Consider the following 12,500-nt stretch of genomic DNA (forward strand, 5'->3'; position numbering starts at 1 on the left):
GAGATCATATCTCTCCTGTCTTAGCTTCCCTACATTGGCTACCTGTTAAATTCAGAATAGATTTTAAGATCCTTCTTCTCACATATAAAGCTCTTAATAATCAAGCTCCATCATACATCAGTGATCTGATTGTTCCATACGTTCCTAACCGAGCGCTTCGCTCTCAGACTGCAGGTCTACTGGTGGTTCCCAGAATATCTAAAATTAGGATGGGAGGCAGATCTTTTAGTTATCAGGCTCCTCTCCTGTGGAACCAGCTCCCAGCTTTAGTCCGTGAGGCAGACACTTTGTCTACTTTTAAGAATAGGCTTAAAACATTTTTATTTTATAGGGCCTATGGTTAAAATCTGATGTTAGCCTAAATCTGGACAAGTGGGAGAGTAGAGGGAGGTGGAGTGTACAGTCGGTAAAGACGGCTCTCCCTTGCCCTGCCTCCAACATGCCTCCATCTAAATAGGATAGATTATCCAGAGTTATCTCTGTAGTTATGCTGCTATAGGCTTAGGCTGCTGGAGGACACACTGACCACTTTTCACACTCTACTAGGGATGGGTACCGAATTCGGTACTTTTTAAGGTACCGACCGAATTCCACAGTACCGACCGAGCACCGATTCACGTCATTTGAAACGGTGTCTCGTTTCGGTACCCGTCCTTCATAACGAGAACTTGCCTAGACAGCTGCGCATGCGCAAGAGCGTTATGTCGTCGGTCGCTGCGAGCCAGTTGTAAACAGAGCAGCATGGTAGAAAGAACGCACGCTAACGCTTGGGTCCACTTTACTAAATGTGATGGTTAACTGGGTGAAGATGAAACCAGTGACAACGATCTAAGTGTGAGGCATCATCGTTTTAATCTGCTCCAGCAGTTAAATAAACAGTTTAAGATAACGTTAGCTTGATATGTTAGCTTCCATTGCCACCGTTGTTATCAGCTAATGGTGCGTTCGCTTTCTCCTCGGAAATTCTAACTTCCCAGTAGGAAAAATCAAATGAAAAAGGACGGCAAAAGGAATGAAGATACACAGTAAATTTAGTTCACAGTAAAGATGTTTGCTTCAGATTAATTATCAGCTTATAAAACTACAAGGACGATGTTAAAATACAAACAGTTTTATGTTATTTATCGTGATATTTATCAAATATGGTTATATAATGAGAAAAATATATATTTAATTATAAAAGAGAATTAAAATAATAAACACTCAAAAGTATCGAAAATTGGTACCGTTAAGTACCGGTATCGATTCCTAGGTACCGGGAATTAGTACCCGATCGATTCAAATGTCAAAGGTACCCATCCCTACACTCTACTACTTTCTTCTACTTTCTGCTATTTCAGCTGTTAACTTTATTTTCTCTCTAAGTGTTTTTCTCCCCAGAAGAAGCTACAACGATGTTCTGCTGAGCTGTGGTGGCCTCATGGAGGGGGCCATCGACTAGCACACTGCTGCTAACCACTTAAACATTCTCCCTCTCCTGATAATAACTTTTTGCTTTCCATGATGTGCTACTACTAGTTTATCTGTTTAATTATAGATCCACTAGGATAAATACAATAAAGTTTATCTTTCACCAAATAGAATATTTACTAAGAAATCACAATATAACTATAGACACATTACTTTGTCTTTGTCTGTGTGTGTGTGTGTGTGTGTGTGTGTGTGTGTGTGTGTGTGTGTGTCTGCTCTGTCTTCTCGATCCCCAGTGAGTCGTGGAGGATGGCTGCTTATACTGAGCCAGGATTCTCTGGAGGTGTCTTCCTGTTAAAAGGGAGTTTTCCTCTCCACTGTCGCTGCATGCTTGCTTAGTATGAGGACTGCTGTAAAGTCACTGACACTAGTCGGTGACTTGATGCAATTTGCTGGGTTCCTTATATAGGAAACATTATTTCTGATTGGCTTAATGAACTGACCTGAATTGGAATGTTTATTATGTGAAGTGCCTTGAGACGACTCTTGTCGTGATTTGGAGCTATATAAATAAAGTTGAACTGAATTGAAGTAGCACTACAGTAGTTGGCTCCAGCAGCTTCACACAAATTAAACATGTCTACTCAACTTTCACAAACACAAGTATTGTGTTTTGTCCCATGAAGCTCTATGTAGAACTATGTAGTGTATGTTGTGTGTAGTCCTACAGGCAATGGACAACCGTTCGTCCCTCGCCGCCATCATACTCCTCCTGCCATTTGTCCACCTGGTGGACAAGTTTAAGGAAGGAGCGCTTGGAGACAGGTGTGTCACGATACATGGGCCAACCCAAGAACTGGAACTGCTGCACCATCCGGTACCCATCCTGAGGCTGGAGGACAGGGACAGGACGGGAGAGGACAGAGATGCCAAACCAAGGATGAGACATAAGAGGGAAATGAAAAAGAGATCCAACTCTGTGAAATGCAAACCTGTGGGGTGAAACGGTCAAAATCAAACATATTTGTCTATTTCAGGTGAAATGGCCCAGAAGCACTCTGCATTTCTGGGAGACAAAAGTCCTAAAGCACATAACCACTGTTCACTGATGGAGAGGAACGAGGTACAACGTTGGTACTGTGCCCTCATGTGGCTGGGCTGAAGATCACGTCTGTAAAAGCAAAGGAGTGTGATGACAGGTGGGAACCTCCACCTGTAAACACCCGGCGTCACTGCCACTTTCCTGTTCGATAGCCGCTTCTCACTGAGCTAGGCTGTAAAAGGGCAGCTCTGAGTTGTACCTCTTTCCTCTTCTTCAGCAAACAGTGGTTATATGCATGACCTCAAGGGCCCTTTCAGTCGATTCACTCGGGACAATGTAGGAACTATGGGACATATAAAACACCTAATGAGCCGCTATCAAACCTGGCTGAGAAAGTGATCTACGCTGGCAACTCAAACCCAGTAGAAAGAACCGAATAAGCCACAGAACGGGCTATAACATCCAACATGTGTCACTGATTGAAACCCTTTGAGGTGCACTTATGAAGTAGCCATGCTTCTAGTGGAGTGCACTCTGACCGCTGGGGGCTGCAGAAGGCCCTTGGGAAATGGCCTCCATAATCCAAAGGGAATGCGTTTGCTTCTGCTAACCTCTCCCTTGGTAGATTTGGCAAACACAAAAATCATTTGGCAAAACAAATGAAACATCCGAATGTGGCCCACATAAACCCTAAGGGCACAACCGAGCATAAACAATGCAACATCATTTCCTTCTCAGAGTCTTGGTCTGCCAAGCACATAGCCTGTAGGTCTGGAGCATGGCGAGGAACTGTCCGTAGCTCAGCACCACAGTGTGGCCAGACAACGGTTTCCCCAGGAAGACGTTAGCTCAGCAACAAAGTCAAGTCAACAAAGTCGTCTAAAGGCGAAGACAAAATTGTTGGTACCCTTCGGTCAATGAAAGAAAAACCCACGGTGGTCACAGAAATAACATAATGCTGCTAAATTCAATTCAATTCTATTCAATAATACTTTATTAAAAGAGAGACGGGGGGTGTTTCTCAATGTCAAGGCGCCTTGCTTACGAGGACGCTGTCCTTCCTTGGTCAAAGAAAACGGTTAAATGGAACAGACTTGCATCATGTGACCACGGCGGTAACGTAACGTCATTTGACACGGGAGATAACGTTATATTTTATATGTATTAGTTTCAATATAAATATATAATGAGACTTTAACTTTTTAAATTGTGTATATGTTTATTAAATTAAAAATATAAGTGAGTTACTACCCGCTAGCCACCGAAGCTGCAACTACTAAGCTACTAACCAACCATAGATAACTTCTTTGGATCTAAAAAAAACATTTTAAATTAGTTGACTTACTTTTAAACTTGAAATTTGTGCTTGAAGTAGCTGCCGGCTTCTGATTCGCCGTCCTTTCGAAAATACCGCGGTGTATTGTGGGAAATTTTTGACCAAGGCTAGGCTACAAGACACCTCCCGTGTATCCTCGCTCAGCTAGCTAAACGGCTAACAAACGGAGAACACACGCCTCGGTAGAACATGAACACTGGAACCGATTGGAACATGTCTTGGCGGCTCCTGATGATGTATCTCCTAGGCAACCGTGGCGGGGCCAAGACATCAAGGCAAGGTTCCTTGACATTGAGAAACACCCTAAGGCTGCTAAAAGAGAAGCTAATGCTGCTGACAGAAAGGCTAAAGCTGCCAACAGAGAGGTTATGGTTGCTAAAACAGAAGCTAAGGAAGCTAACAGAGAGATTAAGGCTGATAAAAGAGAAGCTAATGCTGCTAAAAGAGAAGCTAATGCAACTAAAAGAGAAGCTAATGCTGCTGACAGAAAGGCTAAAGCTGCCAACAGAGAGGTTATGGTTGCTAAAACAGAAGCTAAGGAAGCTAACAGAGAGATTAAGGCTGATAAAAGAGAAGCTAATGCTGCTAAAAGAGAAGCTAATGCAACTAAAAGAGAAGCTAATGCTGCTGACAGAAAGGCTAAAGCTGCCAACAGAGAGGTTATGGTTGCTAAAACAGAAGCTAAGGAAGCTAACAGAGAGATTAAGGCTGATAAAAGAGAAGCTAATGCTGCTAAAAGAGAAGCTAATGCAACTAAAAGAGAAGCTAATGCTGCTGACAGAAAGGCTAAAGCTGCCAACAGAGAGGTTATGGTTGCTAACACAGAAGCTAAGGAAGCTAACAGAGAGATAAATGCTGCTAAAAGAGAAGCTAATGCTGCTAAAAGAGAAGCTAATGCTGCTGACAGAAAGGCTAAAGCTGCCAACAGAGAGGTTATAATAATGCATTGAACTTATATAGCGCTTTTCTAGACACCTAAAGATGCTTTCACACACTCTCACATTCACACACTGCTAGTGATGGTAAGCTACTTGTAGCCACAGCCGCCCTGGGGAGGTCTGACAGAGGCGAGGCTGCCATTTGGCGCCTTCGGCCCCTCTGACCACCACTAACACAGGCAAGTTGGGTGAAGTGTCTTGCCCAAGGACACAACAGCAGGATACCCCTGGCGGGAGCTGGAATCGCACCCATGACCCTCCGATCATGAGGCAACCCGCTCTACCACCTGAGCTACTGCTGCCCCATGGATGCTAAACAAGAGCCTAAAGCTGCTAAACAGGGATTCAGGTTCTTTACTCAGGTTATGGTTCTGTAATGGGGTTACTAGTTCTATAAGAGGGGTTCTGATTCTGTCAGAAGGTATGTGTATCTGAATCCACCGACTGACCCATTCAGTGTAGGTGTAGAAAACAAACGCACCCTGGCTGTGTTGTAGATCCTAAAGATGCGGCTGATCACATCCTCCTCCAGATCTGCTGAGACAAACTCCACCTGCAGTGATCCGAGACGATGGAGGCCATTCTCCGGCCAGTACTGAGGACACAGCTGAAAGACAAACATAACCTAATCATGTCCAGAATTTCCGTTGCACAAATGAAGCAGAACCTTCATTAATCAGATCTAGAACAGGATGTGGAAGTTTGCTCTAAGAAACAGCTGTCACAGGTAAGTAAGTGTGTCAATGAGTTTACCTGAGCAGGGTCGACATCGTTCAGCATCACGATGGATGTACAATGGTAATCTAAGACCAAACGCCAAAAGTCCTTCACCGTGTTGGGCAAAGGATGCTGGGTAATGATGAACGCTGATGGCTGCTTGTAGCTCTGCAGCAGCAATAAACACTATATAAGGTCATTCAAATAGCAGGAAGTGATTTCACAAAGCATCTTTGAGTTTGTGGGCTCCAGCCTGGTTTTACCATCGGGTTAAATGGCAGCGAGATGGGCTTAAGCCTCTTTCAAATCAAAGCAGAACGGCCGCGGTCCGGATGCCATACCACTTCAGCATAAACCAAAACTCAGGAGTCCAATCAGAGCATTCTCACTGGCCTCAGTGCCGTTTCGAATGCCGAGCTCTGGAAATTTGAGAAGTAACAAAGAAACCGGACCACATCCGTACCACAGTGGGTGTGAAAAAGGCTTAAAAAGTTTTATGTCGGCTTCACTGGCACAAGCTGTGCTGTTCCTGAACAGAACCAGTCTCCTTATCTGCACGACTGTTCCACAGAGATGAAGCCTCTCTCTTGTATCACGTTGTGTCTGGACCAACATGAGAGAGACTCATCAGCTGGACAATCCTGATGGAGCTGCTGACCACACTGGAGTGTAGCCCAGTGTTCTGTCCAAGTGTCCTGGTCTATTCTTATGTGCAGCAGGTTGGGAAAAGACACGCTGAAACAATGTGGGACGGACACTCATCTCAATAATGTCCTGATGTGGTGGTCCAGAGAGGAGAATCATACCTGCAGGACACGCTTGTAGCTATTAGCATATTTAAATGGGAGCATGTCAGGAGGAGGAGTTTGTTATTGCTGTGTTCCTCTCAGGTCTTTGAACACGAGGGACTCGACTAGGCTTTATGTATGTGTGTGTGTCAAGGTTAGCTTTATTTATATAGCACATTTACTATTGCTCAGACAGCCCAGTGTGATGTACATAACATTGCAGCCACACCCCCAAAAATAAAAGATTTAAAAAGGAGACAAATAAGAGAGAAATGATGAATATGATGGCAGTTGTAGATCAACAGTAAAGATAGCTACGCAGATCAACCAACATTAAAAGCCAGGTCAAAGAAACAAGTTCCAAGTAAAAACTTCTAATGCTTCAAGCTGTGAGAGGTCCTCAGGTGTGTGGGGAGGCTGTTCCAGAGCCAGCCACGGGTCTTGGGACAAACCTTTGGGATCACTAACAGGAACTTGGAACAGGACCTCCAATTCGTGTCAGCAGTGTAGATGGTCAGTAGATTGTCTATGTAGTGTGGAGCCAGGCCATGGGAAGATTTAAATACCAAGAGCAGTACTTTAAACTGGATACTGTAACCAGCTCAGTGGCCTGGTGGTATGAGTGTCTGCCCTGAGACCGAGAGATCATGGGTTCAAATTCACGGTCGGGTCACACAAAAGACAATAACAATGGGATCCAATGCATCCGCACTTGACAGTCAGCATTAAGGGGGTTGATTGGGGGGTTAAACCAACCAAATGGTTGCTGAACGCAGCTATGTCTGCGGCTTACCACTCCCCTAGGAGATGGGTCGAATGCAGAGAAAAAATGTCACCAGTGTGTGATGATTAATGGGAATTTTAACTAATTTATGGGAAGCCAGTGAAGGAAGGCAAGCACTGGAGTGATATGATTGCACTTCCTTGTACCCGTTAATAGATGCGCTGCTGCCTTTTGGAACAACCGTAAGCCATGTTAAGAGGAGATTCCCGGCCATCATGAAAATGACCCGCACTTGTATTGCACCTTTTAGAGTCAGAAGACTCCAAAGTGCTTTACACTACAGTGTACCATTCATCCATTCACACACTGATGGTGATGAGCTACGATGATGCCACAGCTGCCCTGGAGCGCACTGACAGAGCAGAAGAAATAAACAGATTCAAAGACATTCGCAGGTAGATATTGTTTGACACTTGCCAGTTGCCTTAAATGGTAAAAACCAGACTGGACCACAATGTGTGTGTGTGTGTGTGTCTGCTGCATACATCCATCAGTGCTGCATTGATATAGTTAGAGCTTTCTCCATCGATGGTGATGAGGAATGGCAGGCAGCGGTCCGGCGGCAGCACGTCCATGCAGCGATTCTTCTCATGGTTTCTAGGCAACAGGGCGATGCTGCAGTCCTCCACTCTCAATGTGGGAGTGACCATGTTCAGCGTCTGAGCATGTGCAGATGGACAGAAACAGTGCTGCATCAACAAAATACGGTACCTCTTAGCCACTAACAATGTCTGACTGGTTATGCTTTTGGGCTCTTCCTGTGTTTGTCAGTTCAGGGCTTCTAGGGGAGCCTATGACCCTTTCGGGGGAGTCACGTCCCCCATACTCCCCTGTAATTAGAACCCTGGCTGTGACACAAATGGCCCCACTGGGGGACACAAGGTCTGTGGTGTAAATGGTAAATGGCCTGTATTTGTATAGCGCCTTCTTTTGGGCCATTCCCATCTGTACCGGGTCGGCCCGGGCCGGGTAGCCCCAGTCGGCCCCAGCCTGGCCCGGTTGATTCCACACATCCTTGCCTTAAGCCCATGTGGGCTGATTCTACCCACCAATCAGAGGCTTGCTCTAATGGAAGGTGTGAATTTGCTGTCAGCAGTGGGCGTGTTGGCCCTGGTCGGCCTGAAGCAGACCCCTTCGAGAAGAGGGCTGAGAATGAGCCTTGGTTGGCCCGGGAAAATACCAGGCCACCCAGATATGTAAACAACCTGCGCTACCTGGCCCGGGCCGACCCGGTACAGGTGGGAATGGCCCATTAGAGTTCTGCAACCCCCCACTCATTCACACATACATTTACACGCTGGTGGGGATGAACTACAATGTGGCCAAAGCCACCTTGGGACGCACCCACAGAGGTGATGCCTGCCGAACACTGGCGCCATCATACCCTCCGACCACCACCAGCAGGCAAGGTGAGTTAAGTGTCTTGCCCAAGGACACAACAGCAGAATTTTCTGGTTGAAGTGAGGATCGAACCTGCAACCTTCCGATTACTGGACAACCCACACTACCTCCCGAGCTTCTGCTGTGCCAGTAGTGGTGTATTCTATTCTATTTGTATCTTTAGATCAGAGCTAATCAAACCTACAGGAGAGCTTCCAGTGTCCTCTGAGGACCTGTTGGAGGACATGTTACCCTGAACTCCTCTTTGATCTGACACGAGTTTGTCTGTGGATCCAACCGGTTCATCTCATAGTAGATAGAGCGCAGCTGATTCGCTGTAATGCATGTGTTGCCACAGAGACACGCCTCCAGGATGGCGTCGTGGATGAAGACGTACTGCTCCTGTGGACAGAAACAATTAGTGATGGTGCTCTTCAGCTCCTCCTCATCCTCAGTTGTTTTAATGAAATGTCCCATGATTATTTCTGTTGACTCAAAAAAGCAACAGCAGGAAGAGGGACAACAGAACACAAACAGCTGTGACTTTATCCAGCTGTTAGTCAGAGCAGGACAGCGCCTGACATGTCAAACAACAACAACAACAGCAACAACAACAACAGCACGAGGAAAAGCAGCATCAACAACAGAAACAGTAAAAACAGTAACAACAGAAGCAACAACAACAACAACAACAACAAAAGCAACAGCAGGAAATGCCATGCCCTTAACTGGCTCAGAGGCACTACGGCTATAGAGTAAGCCAACATGCCCAACAGCTGTATGACTGTGCGGATGAGTGTCGTTTGGCTCCAGCCAGAAGCGGGCCATGTAGCTGTGGAGCGCAGCTATCCGGTGGTCTGAGAAGCGCGCCCTGCTCGACTGAGAGCGTATTTGTAGTCCAAGGAAGGAGAAACTCTGGCTCGGAACTAGAGAGCTGGGCTTGAATGAGAGACAGAACCTGGGAGATGCGAGTCTCCACCTGCACACGAGAACTCTGCATCAATGCAGCTTCCATACATTTGGAAAATGTGAGGGGTGCTAGAGCTACTCCTAAAGGGAAAACCATGTACTTGTAGGTTCTCCCCTCAAACACAAAGGGCAGCAACGGTCTGTGATCGGGATTAATTCCTACATAGAAGTATGCATTCGTGAGGCTAACTGATGCTAACAGAATACCGGGGCTGATGGCGTTTAGCGGCTGCTTGAGCAGTAGCATTTTGAAATTGTAAATGCACAAATACTTAACACACGGAGATCCAGAATGGGACGAAGCCCTCCCTCTTTATTTGGGACAACAAAGTAATGGCTGTACCAACCTTTGTTTCCTCAAGGGGATTACTCGAACAGCTACTTTTGATAATAGTGTTCAAATGTCCTCTCTCAACAAGACTGCTGCATCAGCATTCACCATCGTTTGCATAATCGTGGTGAAAACGGGTGGTCTGACCCAGAACTAAAATGATAAAGGACGGCAACCCAAGGAGACACTGTGCATGCGCGCCAGTGGGGAACGTTCGCTGCAAGATGGCTGCTCAATGCTGTCATGGTGGAGCCGCTGCCCTCTAGCAGAGCAGAAGGGCACAGCACTGCGCGTATGACACGTGCTCCGACCATCGCGTCTGCAAACAGTTGAGATCCACTCTTCTCCAGCGGAACGGGAGAAAACAGCCTCTCTTGCTTTGCTCAAAGCTGTTTGCAGACAGGATTTGAGGTGAAAATTGAGCTGTTGGTCACCGGCAGAGCGTGCTGACACAGCTTAATAAGACCAATTTGAGGGGCACTGTTTAGACACATCAAATTGACAACCTTTTGAATGCAAACTGCAGTATTTATGGGAACATTGTGCAAAACTGGGGCCAGTGTAACTTTTGAACAAAGTCTCTTTGAACTGGGGGGTTGAACATCAACTGAACATGGCCGTTTCCACCGCAGAAAACTGAGGCTTGGATGTCCAACAGGGTACAAGTCCTGAACAAAAACTGGTCCTGACATCAGGATGACAGAGGCATCTTTTTATGGCTCACAGAGCATTTCTTTGAGCCCATAGGAGGTCCCTTACTCCAGGCAGACAGGCTGGGGGGGGCAAGGGTTGGGTCCGATCAGCAGGAGAGCTCATCAATGCCGCAGATGAAACTATCCTCCAAGGCGGGGCAGGCTAGAGGAAGGCCTGTCGATTGGTTCCAGGAGCCTGAGATCTAACATCATGCCTGGAGATAATTGAGCACAGTGCTTCCCTCTGCTTCTTCTGCATCACGAACTTGGCCTGAATAGCCTTGAGGGACTGTCCAAACAAACCGTTGGGGGAGAGTGGTGGAGGGTCAGCAACAGGTGTCTCTGCATCACCAAGGTTGAAGCCTGTGAGAAGGCTACACCTCGGGCCACGTGCAGGATGGTCTGTCATGATTCAAGCCTCATTAATTAGGGAATGAACAGGGTGCTGAGTGTAACCTGTGTCCAAGATCTGCCAAACACATCACCAAGTAGTAGTCGGAGGTGGCTTGGGCCCGATAGATTTTCTCCAGTTGCGCGACAGAAAACCTGCACGGTTTGGAGAGTAAAACTGCCGGACCACTCACCCCATTGTTACCTGTTGGAGCCAAATATGCTGCTAGCGATGGCTCCATAAGGGCACGGTTAACCAAACCACCAAATGGTTCCAGAGCATGGCTGTGTCTGCAGCTCACCGCTCCCCCAGGGGTGGGTCAAATGTAAAGAACAATTTTCACACCCCAGTGTGTGTGACTACTAATGGGACTAACTACCCGTAGCCTAGTGACTTTTTCCAAGAAGACGTGAGCTTGGCCACAAAGTTCGGGTAAGGGGGTAGAAAGTTTTTAACACCATTGATTAGATGTGTCTTCAGCCAGGCCACACGAGGGTGTGAAGTTCCATAGTACCTTCGTTGTACTGAGTGAATCGACCTAAAGGGAACAGCCACAACAGCAACAACAACAGCAGCAACAACAGCAACAAAAAACACAGGAACAACAACAGAAACAACAGAAGCAACAACAGAAGCAACAGAAACAGCAGCAGCAACAAAAACAACAGTAGCAGAAGTAACAGCAACAAAAACCACAGGAACAATAACAGAAGCAACAGAAACAACAGCAACAACAGAAACAACAACAGCAGCAACAACAGAAGCAACAGCAGAAACAACAGGAACAACAACATAAACAACAACAGGAACAGCAACAGAAGCAACAGCATCAAAAACAACAGCAGCAGCGATAACAGCAACAAAACAACAGCAGAAGCAACAGCAAGAAAAACCACAGAAACAACAACAGAAGCAACAGAAACAACTACAGGAGCAACCACAGAAGCAACAGGAACAACAGAAACCACAACTGAAGCAACAGCAACAAAAATAACAACAGCAGCAACAAAAACAACAACAGAAACAACAACAGAAGCAACAGCAACAAAAACAACGACAGCAGCAGCAACAACAACAGAAACAACAGAAGCAACAGCAACAAAAATAACAACAGCAGCATCAACAGCAACAAAAACAACAGAAGCAACAACGACAGCAGCAAAAACAGAAACAACAACAGAAGCAACAAAAACAACAGCAGCAACAACAACAGACACAACAACAGAAGCAACAAAAACAACAACAGCAGCAACAACAGCAACAAAAACAACAGAAGCAACAACAACAACAGCAAAAACAGAAACAACAGAAACAACAGAAACAACAAAAACAACAGCAGCATCAACAGCAACAAAAACAATAGAAGCAACAACAACAACAGCAAAAACAGAAACAACAGAAGCAACAGAAACAACAACAGAAACAACAAAAACAACAGCAGCATCAACAGCAACAAAAACAACAGAAGCAACAACAACAACAGCAAAAACAGAAACAACAGAAGCAACAGAAACAACAACCGAAGCAACAAAAACAACAACAGCAGCAGCAACAACAACAGGAACAACAACAGACGCAATAGCAAGAACATTCTCTGTGGCCTAGTGGTAGAGGACACGGCCTGAGACTGGGAGATTGAGGTTCAAATCCCGGTCGGGTCATACCAAAGACCTTAATAACGGAACCCAACACCTCCCTGTCTGACACTCAGCCTTAAGAGGT

At 45.9% G+C, this 12,500-nt stretch overlaps 1 protein-coding gene across 1 annotated transcript in view; it reads right to left on the reverse strand.

Moving 5' to 3' along the window:
• LOC107373288 (receptor-type tyrosine-protein phosphatase mu) overlaps positions 1–12,500 on the reverse strand; it is a gene marked incomplete in the record, with an annotated part of 175,322 nt that overhangs the window by 1,301 nt on the left and 161,521 nt on the right. The window contains 5 exon segments of the mRNA XM_070553545.1: positions 2,139–2,302; positions 5,208–5,333; positions 5,480–5,611; positions 7,501–7,674; positions 8,648–8,797. Coding sequence (XP_070409646.1) covers positions 2,139–2,302; positions 5,208–5,333; positions 5,480–5,611; positions 7,501–7,674; positions 8,648–8,797 — 746 coding nt within the window.

This window comes from Nothobranchius furzeri, chromosome 7 (assembly GCF_043380555.1).
Source record: "Nothobranchius furzeri strain GRZ-AD chromosome 7, NfurGRZ-RIMD1, whole genome shotgun sequence".
Classification (NCBI taxonomy): Eukaryota; Metazoa; Chordata; class Actinopteri; order Cyprinodontiformes; family Nothobranchiidae; genus Nothobranchius; species Nothobranchius furzeri.